Source organism: Gekko japonicus, unplaced genomic scaffold, assembly GCF_001447785.1.
Source record: "Gekko japonicus isolate JY-2015 unplaced genomic scaffold, Gekko_japonicus_V1.1 scaffold822, whole genome shotgun sequence".
Taxonomy (NCBI): Eukaryota; Metazoa; Chordata; class Lepidosauria; order Squamata; family Gekkonidae; genus Gekko; species Gekko japonicus.
The window spans coordinates 583,160-605,722 of record NW_015159737.1 but is presented as its reverse complement, the minus strand read 5'-3'; the positions used below and the strand labels follow the sequence as shown (position 1 = coordinate 605,722).

Genomic DNA, 22,563 nt, shown 5'->3' with positions numbered 1-22,563 from the left:
TTGACGTTGGTAGTCTTCGCTGGGGTCCGCTTGCCTCGAACCGCGTTGACGTCATCATCCGCGTCTTCGCCCTCGCTGTCTCGTTGAGCGTGTATACTGGGCTCTGCCACCCGCTGGCGGACCTCCTTCGTGGACTTCTCCGCTGCTTCCGCGGCCACGGCCTCTTCGTAGGCCACTGCCCAGGTCAGGGTGGTGCGGGCGAACAGCCTCTGTTGCAGCCTTTCATCTTTGAGACCGCAGACGAGACGGTCTCTGAGGGCTTCCTCCACGTTGTGGAAATTACATGGCCGTGCGGCTTTGCGAAGGGCCGCCACGAAATCTGCGATGGTCTCGCCTCCGGCCTGGTTCCGCTTGTAAAAAGCGTGCCGGCAGGCGATCTCCGACGGTTGTGGAGAATAGTGAGCCTTAAGCTTCTCCGTGATGTCAGCGTAGGTGACAGTCTTTATATCAGTTGGGGCCACCAACGACCTGGCTATGTCGAAGGTCCCCTTCCCGCAGGAACTCAGGAGGCATGCTCGTTTCTTCGCCTCATCGGTGATGTCGTGGGTCTCCAGATGGAACTCGAACCTGGACAGGTAGGAGTCCCAGTCTTCTGAGGAGGGTTCGAAGCACTCGAACTTCTGGCTTCCAGCCATCGGGGGAGACTTGGGCACCGGAGCTGGTGGCGCCTCCGCCGGATCGGCTGCTGTGCTCTGCTCGCTTTCTTCCGAGTCCGAAGTGTGGATGTCCGCAGGGCTGCCTACCTGCTCTAATATCCCACCTTCGTCGCCAATTATTAGATCGCGCTAACAAAGGACTCGTACAGTGATTCAGCAAGTGATTCAGCTTTATTGGAAGTAACGAACAAGCACTAACTCAGTAAGAAACCAGAACAGAAAACAGTGGGAGCTTATGCTCCTTTTAAACATAACCGGGCTAATGTAGCCACGCCTATTTACAAATAACAACCAATGAGATTGCTAGAATAAAGACCAATGGGAGTCTTTCCCTCCTAGGGAATGGTACCGTTCTGATTGGTCGCTGTTACGAAGCGACCAATAGGAAGTTCGCTCAGAGGAGCCCTGGTCTGGCTCGAAGCTTAACATGGGAGTCCTATGAGGTGATTCCTGTAATCATTTCAATACATTACAGGGTTTTTAAAACCTCCCAATGTATTTTTTTAGATTTCACATTTTTCTACAAACCTGGGGCCCTTTTGAGGTTTGTAGTAAGCTCTGTCTTGCTCGTTCACAGCTCCAGTTACTGGATTTAAATATCCAAAGTTTTGGCCGACTTGGGGACAAGTGGTGACCTGCAATACTCATGGGAGGAATCCCTCCCCCCCATCACTGCCAATTCCCCACACATGATTCCCTTCTTACTGCAGGGGGGGGGAGACTTTCCCTCCCCAGCACCAAGCCTGACATGGCTCCAGGCCCCGCCACCTACTATTGAGCTCGGTGCCCTCCTCCACTGCTACTGGGTCACAACAGCTTCCAGCTGTTTTGACACTGATGCTGGGCCTAGAGCAACTGCCACCATCTGCTGCTGGGCCAGGTTGGAGCAGCTCCATTCTTGTCTGGTAAGAGTGCAGACAACTCAGGTTAATTTTTTGGAGATTTAACTCCCCCCCCATGTATTTTAATGTTGATTTCAGATTTTTTTTTGGCAAACCTGGGGAGTCTCCCTAGTTTGAAGAAAAATCTGTTTAGCACTGGTGTGGCTCTGATCCACGGATTTAAGCAGGGGTCATTTTATAGAAAAAGAGATGCAGGAGCTCATTAGCATAACTCATTAGCATAACTTATTTGCATATGCCACACCCCCTGATGTCACCAGAAGTGTGTCAGAAGGCAACACCCACCGCTCAGGCTCCACTGGACTGTTTTGGAGTGCTAGCTATTGGGGGGGGGGGTGGAACGTGCAGATCTGTCCTCGCAGAGGAGGGAGAGCTTGTACCTGAATAAAACTTGGTCTTAAAGGTGCCACTGGACTGTTTTGGACCGGGTGACTGGGGGGGGGGGCTCTGCAGCTTACCTGGCTGCTTCTTGCTCTGACTGAGGGCTGCTGGGAGCAGGGGCTGGAGGGCTTGTTGCATGTGCCCGCCCCCTGGGCTCTTTACTGCTGGAGCTCCGCTCCTGCAGGAAATGACCCCTGGATTTAAGTATCGGCAGATGGGGGCCACACTTTGCTATCCTGGTGAGTGCCTGCTTCCTTCCTCCCTGGCCTGCTGGACTAACTGCCTTTTATTCCTCCTCACAAGGTGATGCTGGGCCAAATGAGGAGCTGGCTCCTAATGGGGAGTCCTAGCCCCACAAGAAGGCAAGGAGATCTTGGCCATATCCATGGTTCTCACCCAGCCCTGCCACCACCCTGCCATGACCAAGCAGGTGATCCTCATTGCAGCTGCTCCTGCTGTGTCTTTCAAGGAGTGTATGCCCTCAAAGGTGTGGATAGGCCCATGCTTACGCTGCAAGCTCTGCAGTCTACAGGTTTAGGTACAATGGCAGCAACACAAAGCGTGTATGTGTAGGCCTTATCAAAAACAGCAGATTGGTTATAGCAATTGTCCTGAAGAGTTGTCCTCTTTGCCTGATCTCCTTTGGCAGACTGTAGGCAAACAATTAAGAAATGCTTTGCTGGGTTGTTTCTACCATTTTAAAAGTCTGTCCTTATGTTGTTTTGTTGCAGAGATTTTGGTGAGACATCTGTCATCATATGAAATAGTGACACCTATGCGAGTGAATGAATTTGGAGACGTTTTCCCTCACACTAGCCACTTCAAAAGGAGGAAAAGAAGTACGTTAGCTGAGTCCATTCCTTTCAGGGCCCACTATCGCTTCAGAGCCTATGGGCAGGTTTTCCAGCTGAATCTGAGTGCTGACACCAGCTTCATTGCTCCTCACTACACGGAGGTGCACCTGGGGGCCACAGAAAGTCACTTCCCCTCTGATTTGCATCACTGCTTCTACCATGGACATGTGGATGCGAAGGAAACACACACAGCAGTCTTCAGCCTCTGTGGTGGCCTGGTAAGCACTACATTCACTGTTTGTCATCATGCAGTCCCTTTTGCCTGAAGAATGGATATTGAGAGCTGATAGTTGAGCAGGAACCTTTCTGCATTGCTAATTGCTATGAGAGACAGATGCCCCGACTTCTCAGCATTGGTGGTACTAGCCCTGTTGGAGTTATTGATTTGGGGGAATGTACATGTGGCATTTGTATAACTTCTACCTCTGTTTTAGTCCTATTTCCATTTAGGAGTTTAAAGTTTATAGCTGTTCCAGTTCAGTAGTGACAGTTGCTACCCACCACAGCAGCCAGGCAAATCATAAAGACTATCAGTTAAATCCTAAGAACACTTTCTTGGAAGTAAGCCTTATTAAATAGACCTTCGTGGGATGTTGGGTTAACCTGCTTAGGACTGCTGTCTGAATTATTTATCATTTTATGGATGGCAAACTGAAGCTGAAACAGTGGCTTTGTGTATGTTTGTGGTGAAGTCAGAAACTGAATGTAGGTTTCCCAGCTTAAGGTATCATCTGGTGTCCCAGGTATTTAGAATAGACCCATGACAGAGATATCTGAGTGCTTTCTAAAGGCAACTAGCCAAGATGCCCTACTGGGGCAGTGAACTGTATGAACAAAGCGGATTATGTTTTTGCCTCATTAAACTTATGGTAATGCAGGAACAGTTCAGGTCTTTTGAATTTCAACCTGATTTGAAATTACTATTCAACTAAGTTTTTATTTATGGCCAGTTACTTCTTTGCTAACATTTAGCAGAATCTTATTTTGACCTCTGAGTAGGCAAGTGTTTTCTGAGGTCTGTGTTGATTTAAGGATCCGTTATGCCAACTTCTCCAGGAAATTCCTGGAGACCCAATCCAAGTTATCTACCAAGGAAAATTGGGTGTTTGTGGCTGTGCGTAAGTTCTATACCAGTCTATACAGAGGTCGGATGGCGAATGAGACGCTCGCTATATCCCAGGAAGTGAGACAACACGCTAGTCCTTAAATAAATGTTGTCTTTACTAAAGGTTTTTCATCAGGCATACAAAATCGGAATCATACAAATTCATACAAGCTCCTTAGTTACAATAGTACATCAGAACAATTACAGCATAGAAAATAACAAAAGCATCAAAATGGGGATGACACAATGGGGCACGGCTATACTCATCTGAGGTCCAGCTGAGGAAGAACTCTCCTCCTTGGAACGCTGGGCAGCCGAAATGCAGCAGCTTGTGAACTCCAAGGCACACAGGTAGGACCAGCCAAACCACGTGTGAGCTCTCTGGGTCGCGACTCCGGAGAACTTAAGTAGTAGAGTCACTTGTAGCACCTTAGTGCACTGCTATGGGAAGGGTGGGTTAACCAGAGAGACAAAGGAGAGTTTCTCCTTAAATAAACTCTTTTTGGGGCATGGGCTATCCAGCCATAAACTATCAAACCCGTCCTCTAAACTATCACTACTGGATGAAGAGGGGGTGACGAGGGGATGACGAGGGGGATGACGCTCTCCTAAGGGGTGGTGGCAATATGCAGATCCTACTCCTACATCAAAGGTGCCTTTTGGCAAGGTGTGAATCTTCCGTTCCCATGGACACCTCTTGATTTGCAGATCTGGTTCCTGCTCCAAAGCCATAAACGCTATTGTCTTTAGATCTCCAAACCAGATTAAGGGAGTAGGGTCACTTGCTCTTTCCATTCCAAGAATGCCGGGGTTCGCTGGGGATTTTCCACAGCTCTCCAAGTGGGTGCAATGGCGCGGTGTCTTCTCCATCCCAAAGAGTCATGGGATACATTCCAGGGACGCACATGGTCCGTATGTGCAACGGCAGGCCCAGGCCAGCCTATTTCTAGGCAAGCATGAGATGCAGAACAAAGCAACACAACCAAACAGCAATCCCTGAATACATATTGCATAGGTATTCATGCTAGAGACACACATAAGCAGCATCACCACTATACAGAAATACAAACATAAGCTCATATCGTTACAGAATACTGATGTCTTTAAATCTTCAGCTTTTTGGAAGCTTGTAAAGAATGGGGTATTTAACTATTGTTATTTTATTATTCTACACTTCTGGTACACGTATAGCCTGGGTAACTTCAGTAGTCATCTAAATTCCACTAAAGTCAGCACATGTATATATAAGCCAACATAGATGATTGATTTCAGTTGGGCATGAGTCCCATTGATTTAACTTGGGTAAAAGCATTTCAGTATCATACTTTCTGCTTGGGTGTTTTGATGCGTGTGATAATTAAAATTAGCTGTGTTTTGAAAGGGGTGGTTCCACAGGTCCCCCCCCCCCCCAATTGAGAGCAGCATACTTTCTCATTTAAAGTGAGTTTCCATGCTCCTTGTGAGCAGAAACAGTGGATCACTAGGGGCCTTTCTCCTTTTAGACAGGTCAGAGAAAAGCTTCCTTTAATCTGCCTCAAAGGAGGAATAATTGTAAGATGCTGTGTGTGAAGTGTCCATGTGGATGATCCACGCACAGCCAACTTAGGCAGGAGGGCGGAGCTAAGCACTGCCATCAAAACAGTGGAGCTGAGTTGTGTATTTTCTCTCATTTATAGCCCTTCAAAGGGCCTCCCTACCTTTCTTGACTGAATTGCAATGTACTTTATGATGTGTCCCAGGTAGGAAAGTAGAAAGGAGAGAAAACGGAGAGAGGTTACTGGCTGTGGGGGGGGGGGGGCACTGCTTCTGCACTGATGCAATAGAAAGAAAGAGGGTGGGGGAGGGGCAGTGAGCATATTGGGATGGGGCTTGTGCATGCCATTCCCACCGTTATCATGCCATTCCCACTGGAGATTGGCAGCAATGGTTCCCCAGGAGGGAATGGCTGGTTTGGAGGGTCGAGTCTATGGCCATGTATTTGTCTGAGGTCCCACCCCTCCTGAAACCTCACCCTCTACAGGCTCCATCCCTCAAATCTCCAGGAACCTGGAGTGTTGGCAACCCTATGTCCTTCCCAGCCAATCATCAACCCACCTTTATTTCCCCCTCACTCTTCAGCTTTCCATCTCCCCCCCACCTGCAGCCTCTACCGTGCTCTGAAGCCCTGACTGCTGTGTCACATTGGCTGTCATGGGGGGGCATCTCAGCAGAGTATAAGGACACAGAGTCCACTATTTTCTTCAGCGGGACTGAGCTCTGCCATCTGGAGAGCAGTTGTGATTCTGAGTGATCTCCAGCCCTCACCTGGAGATTGGCAACAATGGTTCCCCAGGAGGAAAAGTAGTATTTCTCTGCAATGGGGACCAAAGCAGCTTACATAATTCTCCTCCCCCCCTTTTGACTTGCACAACAACCGTGTGAGGTAGGTTAGGCTGAAAGTCTGTGCCTGGTCCAAAATCACCCAGTCAGCTGCCACAGCAAGAACCTGGGTCTAGCAGACACTGCTCTGAAGTGCTGACTGCTACCCCTAGGGTAGCCAACCTCCAGGTGGAGCCTGAAGATCGCCAGGTATCACAACTGAACTCCAGACAACAGATATCTCCCCCTCCCTGAGAAAATTAACTGCTTTGGACAGTGGCCTCTATAGCATTCTGTTCAGCTGAGGCCTCTCCCCTCCCCAGACTCTGGCTTCCTTAGACTGGCTTCCTTAGACAGACTCTCCCTACCTGGAGCTGGCAACCCTAGTCAGGACTGGGCCCAATGAGTTTTTCCCCAAAGGCCAAAATAGGTGTGGAAAGGGCCTTTTACTGACAGAACCAAGCTTGGTTGCCTACCAACAGCCACTGAGGGAAACGTTAGTCCCACAGAGGAGCCAAGCAGGCGAAGTGTCTTCTTCAGGAGAGAGAGCACATTCTGACAGGGAACAGTGGCTGGAGTGGGCGGGGAAGCGGAGCAAACCCAGCACCTGGCCAATGGCACGCAAGTACTCTTGAGTGGCGGCTGACGGGCCAGTGGCTGATGGAGCGCACTGTGGGCAGGACTCAGGCAATGCAGCCAGTGGATAGGGACAGCTTCTGAGTGACACATCATGGAGCCAACTGATTTAGGAGCATGTGGAATGTTCAGAAAGTGCCACCCCACTACTCAATAGTTTCCTTATATATAAGGAAAGATTCCAGGTATTCCTTAAGGACTGGATCTAGCTGGTCCCTTATGTGTTCCATTGGGCATGCACACTTGTGCTGTGAGTGCAGTGCTTGGAGGGAGTATGGGTGGGAACTCACAACATATGGAGCAATGTTCACAGAATGTTGTGAGAAGAATGCAAGGACAACTGGTTGTCATCCTATGTAATCTTTAAAAAATAGATTTTTCAAAAATAATTTCATATTTTCGTAGTATTTTAGGACTCTTAGGAAAGTGTGGTTACTTATTGAGATTAATCACATTACAATTTTTATTCCAGTTAGTATAAAATTAATTGTAATTTTACTTAGAATGTATAATCAGTATCTATTGACAGATTTTAAATACTTTAATATCTTCCCCTGGTGAGCAGCATTTCTGGCTCAAAATATCTTCGGATTAATCATTGACATCTTACTGTACGTTAAGAACTTCTGAAAAATTGTGGTTTACGATATTGATTTTTGTGTGTTTGAATTGCTATAGCCTTGAATCTATAGAAATCAAATTATAGATATGGAGATACGAGATGATTGTTTTCATATTAAGGTGTTGCTGTTTCTGTTAGCTTCATTTGTTAATAATGTTGTATTTTATCATTTCATGCATCTCTGCCAGCGAAGCAGCAAAATGTTGATAAACCTGGTTCTGCTATACAGTGGCTTTTGTTACAGGTTTTATGTTATCTAGTTGTAAACTTAATTGTAATTTTGTGTTTGTACATGTGTGTGGAGAAAGTGAGGAAGTGGGAGAGGGGTATTCCCAAATCTGTGAATGCCTTGCTTTTGTTGCTGTTCCACAGTGAGCCCTCAAGCTTTCACAGGGTTATGTATGCCGACACAAAATCCCTAGCTACAGAGAGGCAGTGCACACAGGTATATTCCTTGGCTAGCCAGGGCTTAAACTCTGGGTGGCTGAGGGCCAGAACATGCTGAATGCAGGGATTCATGTGGCATGCTGTGTTAGTTCCCTGAGTCTTAAAACTAAAGGAAAGGGTGATCATCATCCACCCTCATCTTTGCACACAGCTCAGAGCTTTAAGATAGAACAGATACCCAATATCACAACCTTATTACCACAGTGTCAGCATTCAGAGCCAGCTCCCACCTGTGAGTCCTTTGATGCAATTGTAGTGGTATGGCACTGTAGCCCAAGAGCTCTGAGACTACACATCTCACATATATCTCCTGGGCAGTGTTCCCTCTAAGCTGAGTTAGTGTGAGCTAGTTCACAGTTTTTTAGCCTCTGGCTCACACATTTTTGTCTTAGCTCAGGAAGGATGGCTCCAGAGCAAACTAACTGATGCAGTAGCCAAATCGCTTGCTCACAACTTTAATGCCAGTAGCTCGCAAAGTAGAACTTTTGCTCACAAGACTCCACAGCTTAGAGGGAACATTGCTCCTGGGACATTATTTTCATGTTTTATCAGTGTGAAGAATAGAGAAACACCTTGCATATAAGGCTAGTTATCAATAATTATAGATACGTAGTTTTTTTAAAAAAACCTAAACCCACAGGAGCTTTTTTTCTTTCACTGCAAAACCAGCTTCATGGGAGAACAGTTATTTCCATTACTGCTTCATATAAATCAAAAGGAAATGAAATATGAGCAGCAGTTTTGAGCCCTGTGATGACAATTATGTCATTCAGTTTCACATATTTGTGTGGAACTGCAATGGATCAATGCAGGGAATGTCAAAGGAAAATAAAAAAGGACTTCGAAAAAATCTTGTAAGAAAATTGTCAAAAAAAGTAAAACATTCTCTGAACACATGTTCTGCCTGAAAATAATCAGAAATGTATCTAGAAGACTACTGGTTACTTGAATATAATACACTTTCAAAGTGCTTCATCAATTCAGTCTTCATAAAATATATTCCTGTGGAGAGCTGTATAGACTGAAGATTTAGGCACCATGGCTGCAGTCTTCCATATGGATGTTATTGATGCTTATGTTACACTGGAATAAATGTTTGCTACCCTGACTGCAGTCTGATTGCCCCTAAAAAGGCCAGTGGTGTGTGTATTAATAGCTGTTGTGAATGTAACAGAATCTCTGTATGGAAAGCACTTCCACTGAAAACCTTGCTCAGATAGCTATGTGTGATAACCTGTATCCAGGAAACATCTGTTTCTTAGATGGAAGTGTTTTTCTCTGTGTATAAATTTTGTTATATTCAAAGCGGTCATAAGAGTACAATGTGAACATCAGTGAATTAAAAATACGGTTTTACTTGAAATATTGTTTAAAGCTGTGATGAGGTCAGTTTAGAGTATAAAGGTTTAAGAACACAGCTAGTAGAATGTTACAAAGGCAAGATGGATCCTAATTTAACAGCATGTAAAGTTTTCTATAAATTACTAAAGGACAGGGGAACGTATAATGACACTTTGAGATCTGAAGAGAATGTCTGATCATTTACAGGCAGATATAATACAGAGATAGCTCTGGAGGCATAAGCTAACAACATTTTTCTAAGTTCTGTATTTTTCTTTTACTTTCACTTCATTGGTCAGTTTTAGCCTCCTACAAAAATGGGCAACCAGATCTATGAGGATTTCACTGACTGCACATGGATTAAAATGGCCTCTCAAACATAGACCAGACATAAAACAAAGAGGTAAAATATTCATTGTTACTTAATTGAGTTGACTGAGTTAACAAGTTAACAAGACTGTTAAGAAATGCAGGATGGAAGATACCATTCTATACAGTAAACGGTAATCTCATTAGTGTCCTCATCATTCACTCTGAAGTTTAAGGAAGGTTGATCACCTGCAGAAGGAATCATTGTGTTACAAAACCCCACAGTTACAGGATACAAGGAGCTAGGAGGCCACTATTACTGCTACATGATTATAAAAAACTCATTTGGACTGCGTTCACATGGGCAGTTTGATCCGTTGCACTTGCTGTTCCCTTATGGATTTAAAGTGAACAATCAGACAGCAACATCTGTCTGTCGATCCCCAGTCATCAGAGTCCCCCCCCCGCTGCGTGTTTCTTTGATACCTGAGAAAGTCTGGTCTTGTTGGTCTGCGCTGGTTCCAAAACTGATTTCCAGCTGTCTGATCACACTCTTGTGCACACAAGCCATCAGGCAGGTCTGACTGATCTCGTTTTACGTCTGCCATTTTTAAAAAAAGAGCGATGTGTGGACAACTGCTTATTTGCACCCCCCCACAGGGGCTGCTCAGAACTTTGTTTTCTTTTTAAAAACTCTAAAAGACACCTCTGTTCTTCAGCTTTTTTTTGTCCTTGTCATGATTGCACTGGCGGGCCAGGCAGGGCACGGAAAGTCCAAAACACAGTCCGAGGTCAGGGCACCAGATAAGACAGAGTAATGTGAGCAGAGTCCAAAATACAAAGTCAAAACGCAGTCTAGGGTTACCAGAGATTGCATGCAGAGTTCAGAAGCCAAAAGCTGTTTGTCAAAAGTCAGGATACACAGTCCGTAGTCGAGGAGCCGGAGAAACAACGTCACGCAAACCAAAGTCAGGAGCCGGGAAGTCAGGATGAAAACCAGGACACAGGAATGCAGGATGCGGGGTGCAGCGAGTTGTCTATGAGACTAATTGCCAGCACGAGTTGGGGATCTGAGAGGGCCGCCTAAAACATCCGTTCCGCTTGTTAGCCAATTACCGGCCGCTAACAGGGTCCTGGCCCCGGTCAGTACTCTGGGCTTAGAGGATGCTGACCTTGCATGCACGCCTCCTTATGCCGAGTTGCCATGTCCTGCCACCTCTGTTCTCGCAAACGAGCCACTGCTGGGGGGGAATCAGGAGGCATGGTGCTTGTGCTTGGCTCTGCCGGTGCGGCTCCAGGTGTAAACTCTCCTGGTAGCTGGTGCTCATCCTCTTCAGGACTTAGGTCGGGTGATTCAAGGGGTGCAGGGAGCTCACCCTCGGATGTTGAGGGCGCAGAATCCCCGGGATCAGGGTCCACGGGGTTGGGCTGCACTGCGGCCATGACACCATCCCCCACAGGGCCCCCCTCCTCCTGAGGGCCGGGTTTATCGGGGTATTCAGCGTGATATCGTTGGACTATGTCAGGAGCATGGAGATTGGTGGCAGGTTCCCAGGAGCGGTCGTCAGGACCGTAGCCCTCCCAGTCGACCACATATTGCAAAGTTCTCCGCTGGATGCGGGAGTCCAGGATTTGTCGTACTTCATATTCTTCTTCATCGTCAATGATGATGGGTGGTGGTGGCGCTGGTGGTGTTGGATGGTTGGGATTGGCTGGAGATGAGGGGATCAGTAGGGACCGATGGAAGATGGGATGGATGCAAAGGTGGTCTCGGAGCTGAAGACGGAATGACACGGGGTTGATCTGATCCGTAATCTTATATGGGTCGATAAAATGAGCATCCAGTTTACAGGAGCGGCCAGGCCGCCTCAGGTATCGAGTGGATAGCCACACTAGGTCTCCAACACGTAGCAGGGGGCCTTCTTGCCGTTTTCGGTATGCAGCTTCTTTGGCATGTTGGAGCTGTTCCTTAAGCAGAGCCTGAAGGGCCTGCAATTCCTGCAGTCGGGTGTCTGCTGCTGGAACATTCGTGGGAGGACCAAGGCATGGAAAAAATCGGGGGTGACGGCCGTAATTTGCTGCAAAGGGAGGGGTTTGGGTGGAGGCATGAACGGAGTTATTGTAAGCAAATTCGGCCAACGGTAGCAGGGAGTACCAATTGTCTTGCTGATAGCAGGCGTAGCATCATAGGTATTGTTCTAATGTGGCGTTGGTCCATTCAGTCTGGCCATCAGTTTGGGGATGATATGACGAAGATAGATGGACTTGAGTGCCGAGGCCTGAATGTAAGGCCTGCCAAAATCGAGAGGAAAATTGAGGTCTACGATCAGAGAAGATATGGGAGGGGAGGCCATGGAGTCGGAAGATGTGTTGGAGGTACAGCTGGGTAGTTTCGACACCAGTAGGTAGTTTGGTAAGGGGGACGAAGTGGGCCATTTTGGTAAGGAGGTCCACGACCACAAAAATACAAGTGTGCCCGTGAGAGCGGGGCAGATCGACTGTGAAGTCCATGGATATGGTGTCCTATGGGTCGGAAGGAGTGGGTAAGGGATGGAGTAATCCGGATGGCTTGGCTGGGACATCTTTGGCTCGTTGGCAGACTTCACAGGAACGGACGTATCACTCAATATCTGCCCGGACTCGAGGCCACCAAAATTTGCGAGTCAGGAGGTGAGCCATCTTATGATGGCCAAAATGTCCTGCCGATAAAGAGTCGTGTGTCAAGTGCAAAATCCGAGCACGAAGTGGTCCAGGCAGAATATATGGGTGGTCCTGATGAAAAAGCATGCCCTCCTGGTGGTAAACACACCTTTTGGTCCCTGCTGGAGGTCATGTAGTCGTTGTTGCGCCCATGGATCGGTGGCTTGACTTACTCGGATCTCGTCTGCCAGGCACCTGTGGCTAATGCTAGCAGTGAAGACCTCTGGAGAGAGTATGTTGGTTTCTGGGGGTTCTTTGGCCAGGGCTGGTGCATACTCTGGTTTCCGGGATAGAGTGTCCGCTTTCTGATTTTGGGTGTGCGGGATATACGAGATTTTGAAATTAAAACAAGAGAAGAATAAAGACCAATGGATCTGCTGTTGATTCAGGCGACGAGTTGTTTGCAAATGTTCCAGGTTGCGATGGTCTGTAAGGACTTGTACCGGGTGGCGGGCACCTTCAAGATAATGTCGCCATGTTTCAAAAGCAGCTTTGATGGCCAACAATTCCCGTTCCCAAATGGTGTAGTTTCATGCAGCGGACGTTGGTTGATGAGAGTAGTAGGCACATGGTTATAGTGGCTGTGTGGGGTTATTGCGTTGGGACAGGATGGCGCCAATAGCAACACTAGAAGCATTGTCCTCTACAGTGAATGGGAGGAGAGGGTCTGAATATTGAAGCAAGGGTCCGGACAGGAAGCAGGATTTCAGCTGAAGAAAGGCATGTTCCGTTTCCGGTGTCCATTGAAATGGTTCCTTAGGGCGAAGAAGCCGGGTTAAAGGGGTGGTTAAGGACACATATGTGGAGATAAATTGTCTATAATAATTGGTGAATCCTAAGAGTCTCTGGACATCCTTCCGATTTTGGGGTACCTGCCATTGGACAATAGCTTCGACTTTTTTTGGGTCCATGAGGAGACCTTGAGGGGATACTATATGACCCAGGAATTCCACAGAATGTAAATGGAAAGCACATTATTCTAGCTTGGCGTATAGCCCATGGGTATGAAGGCGTTGGAGAACCTGACACACATGCTCCACGTGTTGGGTCATGGAGTTGGAGTACACAAGGATATCGTCCAAGTAAATAATAACGAAGTGGTCTAGTAGGTCACGAAAGATGTCATTCATGAGCCTTTGAAAAACTGCTGGGGCGTTGGTTAAACCAAACGGCATCACGAGATATTCATATTGTCCATATCTGGTACCAAAACCCGTTTTCCACTCGTCACCTAGTTTGCTGCATACCAGATTATAGGCTCCACGAAAATCTAATTTTGTATAGACCTGTGCTCCTTTGAGGTGATCCAGTAGTTCGTGGATCAGTGGTAACGGGTACCTGTCTCGAATGGTGATTTTGTTGAGGGCCCTATAGTCATTGCAGAGACGTCACCGGTCTTCTTTTTGACAAATAATAGTGGAGCTGAGAGTGGGGATGTGGAAGGCCAGATAAATCCCCGTGCCAGGTTTCCCCCCCCAAAAAAAACTCCCGTAGAAGTGTGAGTTCTGGTTCAGCCGGCCAACGAGTAGGGGAGCATCTGGCATCAAATCAATAGCACAGTCATATGGCCGATGTGGAGGCAGTTTATCAGCTCCCTTTTTTTTGAAGACATCCACAAAGTCTTGATAGGGAACAGGAAGCAGGGGTGATGATTCTGCAGCGGATGCAATTATGGTGGAAGACGGAGTTGCTGGGGATGGAACTGGCAGCGGTAGCTGTGGGTGGCTGAACGACAGGAGCGATGAGGGTGGGAGAACAGGATACTCTAGTTCTGGTGGGGTGGAAGACAGGGTCGAAGGAGGTGGGACGACAGGAAACTGGAGTTCTTGGTGAATCCAAGCCACTTGTGGATTATGGGTTCTCAGCCAAGAGAGACCCAAAATGACTGGAATCCGGGGCATACGAGCAATATCAAAACATAATTGTTCCTGGTGGTGATGAACCCATAAGGTGAGTGGCCATGTTTCCTGTGTAACAGGTCCTGACCAAAGCAGTCTTCATCCATCGATGGCTTCCACCAAGGCCGGGGTTTTCTTTTCTTGGGTTGGGATACCGTGTTGTTTAACAAAGAGAATGTCCATGAAACAAGAGGCTGCTCCAGAGTCCAGCATGGCATGAATGAATAGCCACCGACCATCAGGGAGTTGTAGTTTGATAGGGATCAAGAAAGGTCCGTGATCTGGAAACAGAGCAAGAGGACCCCGCTAAGTGCCCCAAGCCCAGGGGTCGAGTCAGGCCTGGGGCTGGTCTTTTACTGACGGTAGCGGGGCCGTAGACCGATGTTGTTTTGCTGGACAGGCAAGGGAATAGTGACCAGCTCTGCCACAGTATAAACAGAGGTTCTGGGTGTGGTGGTAAGTCTTCTCCTCGGGAGTAAGGAGTGGACACACTGTTTCCAATTGCATCAGCTCCCCTTCGTTTCCTGATGACCCGGAACTGGCTGCACTGGACCAAGGGGTTGAGCGGGGAGTAGGAGCAGGGGCGGAGCCATGATTTTTTTTTTCTGTCGCCGGCTTTGTAACTGGCCGTTGATGTGCAAACATAATGTGATGAAGGTTTGGAGGGTTTCAGGGCGGTCTACTCGAGCTAGTTTATCCAGCACTTCATCTGCCAATCCCTCTGTATACTGGTCCATGAGGGCAGCCTCGTTCCAGTCCAAATCCTGTGCCAATAATTGGAACTCAGTAGAGTAATGAGCCACAGACATTTTTCCTTGTTTCAAGGCTCGGATTTTCTGTTGGCAGTGGATGCCTGCAGTGGATTAGCATAAGCAGTAGATAACTGAGCGAGGAGCCCTTGGAAATTTGACAACAAGGGGGATGGTTCTACTAGAAAGGGAGTAGCCCATTTGGCAGCTTGCCCCTTTAAGAGACTGATCACAAAACATACTTTTGTTTTATCATTAGGAAAGTCCCGAGCTCTGAGTTCAATATATAACTTGCATTGAGCTAAGAAGGCTGGAAACTCATCCACATTCCCACCAAATTTCTCAGGTGGGTTTACAGGGCAACGGGGTGGTGCTGCCACGGTAGCAGCAGCTTGTTGCTGAGCCTGAAAAAAATTCACTACTTGAGTGAGCTGTTGTACCCGAGCAATTATGTCTGTCAGCTGCACTTGGCTTCCTCGCGCCTTGTCCATGCTGTGGGTGAGTTGGTGTGTGGTGCTGGCAATCTGTCACAATTGCGCTGGCGGGCCAGGCAGGGCACGGATAGTCCAAAACACAGTCCGAGGTCAGGGCACCAGATAAGACAGAGTAATGTGAGCAGAGTCCAAAATACCAAGTCAAAACGCAGTCTAGGGTTACCGGAGATTGCATGCAGAGTTCAGAAGCCGAAAGCCGTTTGTCAAAATTCAGGATACACAGTCCGTAGTCAGGGAGCCGGAGAAACAACGTCATGCAAACCAAAGTCAGGAGCCAGGAAGTCAGGATGAAAACCAGGAGACAAGACTGCAGGATCTGGGGTGCAGCGAGTCATCTATGAGACTAGTTGCCAGCACGAGTTGGGGATCTGAGAGAGCTGCTTATAACGTCTGTTCTGCTTGTTAGCCAATTACTGGCCGCTAACAGGGTCCAGGCTACGGTCAGTACTCTGGGCTTAGAGGACGCTGACCTTGCATGTGCACCTCCTTATGCCGAGTTGCCATGTCCCGCCACCTCTGTTCTCACAAACGAGCCCGCCACCTCTGTTCTCACAAACCGGTGGGGGGGAATCAGGAGGTGTGGTGCTTGTGCTTGGCTCTGCTGGCACGGCTCCAGGTGTAAACTCTCCTGGTAGCTGGTGCTCATCCTCTGCAGGACTTAGGTCTGGTGATTCAAGGGGTGCAGGGAGCTCACCTTCGGACGTTGAGGGCGCAGAATCCCCGGGGTCAGGGTCCACGGGGTTGGGCTGCACTGCAGGCATGACAGTCCTTTGGGGAAGGGGTAAATTGAAAAGATAGAAAGTGAGTTAAGAAATGACAGTTGGGAACTGAAAGTTGAAGAAGGGTCAGTTAAGCTGTGAACTGGGAAGGTGGCTAAGTGTGAGTGGATCAAGGAGGATCATTATTCAAGCCAATAAAAGGAAATAGTTTCTAGTAAAGAGATTCCTGCCAAGTTAAGAAGGAAAATAGCTTTTAGAAAAGAGGAGTGATCCCTGGAGTGTATAAAGAATGATTTTGGGAACTTGGTTGTATGTTTCTGCCTTTGTGTTTTGGTGAAACACAGAAACCTCTGCTTGAGTGTTTAAGCAGAAACTGAAAAGAAAGCCGCTCTCAAAATTTTAAAGACCTTGTTGAATAGCAAAAACACTTACTTGTTGGCAACAGATAATCTGGTGTTTATGTGAATACAAAGTTACCTCAGTTTTATTATCTGTTCACCTCATACATCCTACACCTGGTTTTACCTGACCTTTTCTCCGCCAAGTTAAATAAAACATTTTGTTTATTTTGAACTTTCAAAATCCTTTCAAATGCCATTTCAAAAGCAGAGTATAAGAAGGTGATTTTGCCTCTCCCCTCAGTTCTCTGGGCTGGGCTAGCATCTATTGATCATCTGTCTATCTTCTCATCTATCATCTATCTATCAACTGGGGGGGGAGACTGTGGCTCACTGGTAGAGCATCTGCTTGGCATGCAGAAGGTTCCAAGTGCAATCCCTGGCATTTCCCATTAAAAGGATCAGGTAGGAGGTGATGCAGAAGACCTGAACCTGAGACCTTGGAGACCCCTTACCGGTCTGATAGATAATACTGACTTTGATGAACCAAGGGTCTGATTCAGTATAAGGCAGCTTCATGTGTTCAAGCTTGCTGGGTAACCTTGGGCCAGTCACACACTCTCAGCCTAACCTACCTCTAAAATTTGAACTTTGTGAGTTAGCAGGCCCTGTTCCAGTGGTGAAGTGTCTGGAATGAGGGAATAAACAGGCGAGTTTAGCAGACATGCAAGGAGAGGATCAGTGGCATTAAGTTTATATATACAAGTTTCAATATAAAATTGTTATCAAGATAGGCTAGTTAGAAGCATGGGACTGTGGATTAAAATTCTATTCATATATCAAAGCAATATATACCAACCAGTGGGCAAAATAATAATTAACGGAAATATGACACAAGATATTAAAATACAGAAAGGTACAAGACAAGGATGCCCAATGTCCCCATTATTTATTTTAGTATTAGAAATGCTAAATGATTTGGTACGAAGTAGTAAACAAATAAAAGGTCTTAAGATAAAGGAAGAAGCATTCAAGCTCCAAGCATTTGCAGATGATCTGGTTATTATATTAGAAGACCCAATAGCATCGATACCACATTTTACAGAAATAATCCAAGATTATGGACAGCTTGCAGGCCTTAGAATCAATTATAAAAAAAACAAATATATTACTCAAAAACTGCACCCAGAACCAAAAGGCTCAGATAGAAAGAATATCTAAGATGCAATTAGGGGAAAAAGTGAAGTATTTAGGCATTCTAATAACTAATAGAACTAATACTTTGACTGAAGATAATTATGAAAAACTATTGAAGGATACTAAAAAAGATTTACAGAAATAAAAAGACCTTAATTTATCATTTATGGGGAAAATAGCTACCCTAAAAATGAATATTCTCCCCAGATTCTGTTTCTTAGCACAAAACATACCAATCCTATGAGCTTTTTAAAGGACTTTGACAAGATATGTAGACAATTTATATGGCACAATAAGACTGCACGAATTAAATGGAAAGTATTACAGGACAAAAAAGAAAGAGGAGGATTTGGTGTACCAAATTGGAATCTATATTACAAGGTAGCAGCAATGTGATGGATAAAAAACTGGTTGACATTAGAGAACATGAGACTTTTAAGCCTTGAGGGTTATAATATAGCTATGGGTTGGCACGCATGTGTATGTATGGAAAAGAAAGAATCCATATAAATTTCCAACAACGTACCATGAGAGGAACTTTGATAAAGATCTGGAAAGAAATAAAAGAACGCTTCTGTGATAAAACTCCTAAATGGGTGTCCCCATTGGAAGCTTTTATTAAACCTACTCTGTTGACAAAGGACAAAATAGAGAACTATGAGATACTACTAGACAAAAATAATCAACTAAAATCACAGGAAAGTCTCGTGGCACAAAATATAAAACTAACCTGGTGGGAAACCATACAATTAAATACCAGATTTAATAAAGACAAAAAAATTGGTTTCAGTGGATCAAAATGTGAACTAGATAAGATTTGGTTGTCCACAAGCGACAAAATGATCCAGAAATGGAATAATTCTCTGCTCAATGATTATTTACAAGATGAAGTGGTAAAAACACCAATGATTACCTGGATGCAGGACTTAGAACACAACATAGATATAGATTCTTGGTCTAAAATCTGGAAAGTAGCAAAATTTATGAGAGCAATCCCTTATAAAGCAAACCTCTTGGGAGGGTGCTCTGGGTCTCAAGGGATCCTAAAACCAGAGTGGTGGCAGCATCAGGTGACACACCCTGGAGCCAATCATACTGATTGGGAGCTAACCAATAAAGGAGGATGAGTTAGCCTCGAAGTGATTAACAATAGGTCTTGCTGAAAGGGGGCTGCTCAGACTTCCTCAGGCTGTTTTCAAACTTCAAATGCTAATTTCATTTCAAATGTTAATTTAGCTCGGTGCAAAGAGCTCCTGGTTCTCAGGGAATGAGTTTGCACCCTCAAGACTGAGGTGGCTGACCTGGAGAAGCAGAGGACTTGTTAGATGTGTCCCACTCTGCGAATGGCAGCCCCACCACAGTCAGGGAGCATGAGGGTCAAGGGGAAACGGCACTGTGCTGAGGATAAGGGGAATGTGCCCTCAGAAGGGGCCTCTTCTTCAGCTGGTGAATGGGTATCATTTCGCACCAAGGAACCATCCCTGGGCACAGGGAGGGAAGCGAAGTTTCTTGGTAGTTGGTGATTTGATCCTTAGGCATGTAGATAAATAGGTTGTGAACCTGTGTATTGACTGCATGCTGATCTGCCTGCCTGGTGTGAAGGTAGTGGACATTATGCATGGTTGAGATAGGCTGGTAGACAGTACTGGTGAGGAGCCAGTGGTCATGGTACATATTGGCACCAACGATGTGGGGAAATATAGCTGTGTGGTCCTGGAGGAAAACTTTACACTGCTAGGAAAGAGATTCAAGTCCAGGACCACCAAGGTAGCCTTTTCAGAAGTGCTACCTGTTCCAGGTCCAGCTAGTCAGGCACAAATTAGGAGTTTCAGTGCATGGATGAGACAATGGTGTTGGGAGGAATAGTTTAAGCTTGTTAGGCACTGGGAAGTTTTTTGGGACAAGTGGGAACTGTACAAAAGAGACAGCCTCCACTTGTCCCAAGAAGGAACCAGGCTGCTGGCACTTAAAAACAAAAAGGTGTCAGAGTTTTTAAACTAAATCCTGGGGGAAAGTTGGCAGGAGATGAAATGTCTCTGGTTCAGGATGGCTCATCTCTTAAGAGATGAAGAGGTAGCTGTTGCTGCTCTAGACAGAAATGGATTAGGACTGGCCACTGAGAGGGTGACAAACAATATTGACTGCCTGGCCTAATTTGTCTGGAAAATTATAGAGATTTATATACAAATGCTAGAAGTGTCCGAGGTAAAATGGGGGTGGAATGCTTAGTGTCAGAGGAGAACATAGACATTGTGGGCATTTCAGAAACTTGATGGGATGAGGATGATGGAATACAGTGATTCCTGGATATAAATTATATCGGAAGGAGAGTTAAGGGTAGGAGGTGCAGTGGCTCTGTATGTTAGAGAAGGTGTACAGTCCAGTAGCTCTCCAGTAGCTAATGTAACCCCCATCTTTAAAAAAAGTTCCAGAGGAGATCCAGGAAATTACAGGCTGATCAGTCTAACATCATTACTGGGTAAGCTGGTGGAATCCGTTACTAAAGATAGAATTAGTAAGTCACATTGATGAACAAAAGCTTATTGGGAAGAATCAGCATGGATTCTGTAAGGTAAGATCTTGTCTCACTAATATGTTAGAGTTCTTTGACGGCGTGAACAAGCATGTGGACAAGGGTGATCCAATAGATGTTGTTTACCTAGACTTCCAGAAGGCTTTTGATAAAGTTCCTCATCAAAGACTCCTATGTAAACTCAGCAGGCTTGGGATAAGAGGACAAGTCCTCTAGTGGATTAAAAACTGATTAATTAACAGGAAACAGAGAGTGAGTATAAATAAGCAGTTTTCATAGTGGAAGGTGGTAAGCTGTGTGGTACCACAGGGCTTGGTACTAGGTCTGGTGCTTTTTAACTTGTTTGTAAATGATTTGGAGTTGGGAGTAAGCAGTGAAGTGGCTAAGTTTGCAGATGACACTAAGTTGTTCAGGGTGGTGAGAACCAGGGAGGACTGTGAGGTGCTCCAGAGGGATCTGTCAAGGCTGGACGAGTGGACATCAACGTGGCAAATGAGGTTCAGTATGGGCAAGTGCAAAGTAATGCACATTGCAGCCAAAAATCCCAACTATAAATATATGTTGATGGGGTCTGAATGGGTGGTAATTGACCAGGAGAGAGATCTTGGAGTCATGGTAGACTGCTCACTGAAAATGTTCACTCAGTGTGCAACTGCAATAAAAAAGGTAAATGCTATGCTGGGGATCATTAGGAAAGGAATTGAAAACAAATCAGCCAGGATTATAATGCCCCTGTGTAAATCTATGGTGCGACCTCATTTGGAATACTGTGTACATTTTTGGTCACTGCACCTCAAAAAAAGATCTTATAGCATTGGAAAAGGTGCAGATAAGGGCAACTAAATGATTAAGGGGATGGAACACTTTCTATATGAAGAAAGGTTAAAGGTGTTAGGGCTCTTTAGCTGGGAGAAACAACTACTGAGGGGTGACATAATAGAGGTTTACAAAATTATGCATGGGATAGAGAAGGCAGAGAAAGAAGTCCTTTTCTCCCTTTCTCACAATACAACTTGTGGGCTCTCAATGAAATTGATGAGGAGTAGGTTTAGAACGGATAAAAGGAAATGCTTTTTCACCCAAAGAGTAATTAACATGTGGAATTCACTGCCACAGGAAGTGGTGGCAGCTATAAGCATAGATAGCTTCAAGAGGAGATTGGATAAACATATGGAGCAGAGGTCCACAATGGCTATTAGCCACAAGGTATAGATGGAACACTATGTCTGGGGCCGTGATGCTCTGTATTCTTGGTGCTTGGGGGGCCACAGTGGGAGGGCTTCTGGAGTTCTGGCCTCACTGGTGGACTTCCTGATGACACTTGGATTTTGGCCACTGTGTGACGGACTGGATGGGTCATTGGCCTGATCCAACATTGGCTTCTCTTATGTTCTTATGACTGGGTGGAACAGCTGATAAGGAAGAAGAAAATAGAGAAATAGGGCTATTCAGCAAGAAAGCAGAAGGGAAATCCTGTGTGTGAGGAAGGGAAGTGGATGAGCTCTCCATAGTATGCTCATGAATTTGGTTGGGATTTTTGTGCAGGATTCATCCTTCTCCCCAATGGTGATAACAGAGTATGTTTCTTAAAGGATGCAGTGTTATGCTTGTGAAGCTGGCTGGGAAGTATTTTTGTTTTTTAGCATCTTTTTAGAAACAAGCCTCAAATACTACATCTCTAGATCTAAGTAGTGATCCCTAGATTTTCCCTAGTTGCACTGGTGTTTCAGAGTTTTATCTTAGAAGGCACAGAATCATCATGTTTGGGGAACTTTGAAATTTTCCCTGAATATTCTTATTTCTCAATAGAAGCAGATAGTATTAGTGTTGATAAATATCTCTTGGAAATAGAGCAAAGATTCTGGTGATTTGGTTTAAGGTTTTTTTATTAAATGAAGAAGAGAAGAAGAAGAGAAGAGATTGGATTTATACCCCGCCCTTCACTACCTGAAGGAGTCTCAGAGAGGTTTACAGTCTCCTTTCCCTTCCCCACAACAGAAACCCTGTGAGCTAGGTGGGGCTGAGAGAGCTTTGAGAGAACTGCTTGTGAGAGAACAGCTCTGAAAGAACTTGTAACTGACTCAAGGTCACACCAGCAGCTGCATGTGGAGGAGTGGGGAATCACACCCGGTTTTCCCAGATTAGAGTCTGTGCTCCTAGCCTCTACACCAAACTGGCACTACAGCAAACTCCTAACCACTACACCAAAAGACACCCATCTGTGTGTGTGTTTGGGTCTGTGTTTATCATATATCTTACTGGGCCATATAGTGTGGATTAACAGACCAGCAAAATAAACCAAGGGACAGATAAGAAGGTTTCCC

General features: G+C 45.8%; 1 protein-coding gene across 1 annotated transcript in view; it reads left to right on the top strand.

Moving 5' to 3' along the window:
• The first annotated feature begins 2,153 nt into the window (after positions 1-2,153).
• ADAMTS20 (ADAM metallopeptidase with thrombospondin type 1 motif 20) overlaps positions 2,154-22,563 on the top strand; it is a 152,250-nt gene continuing 131,840 nt past the window's right edge. The window contains exons 1-2 of the mRNA XM_015429359.1: positions 2,154-2,178; positions 2,671-3,011. Coding sequence (XP_015284845.1) covers positions 2,154-2,178; positions 2,671-3,011 — 366 coding nt within the window. The remainder of the gene's footprint in view (positions 2,179-2,670; positions 3,012-22,563) is intronic.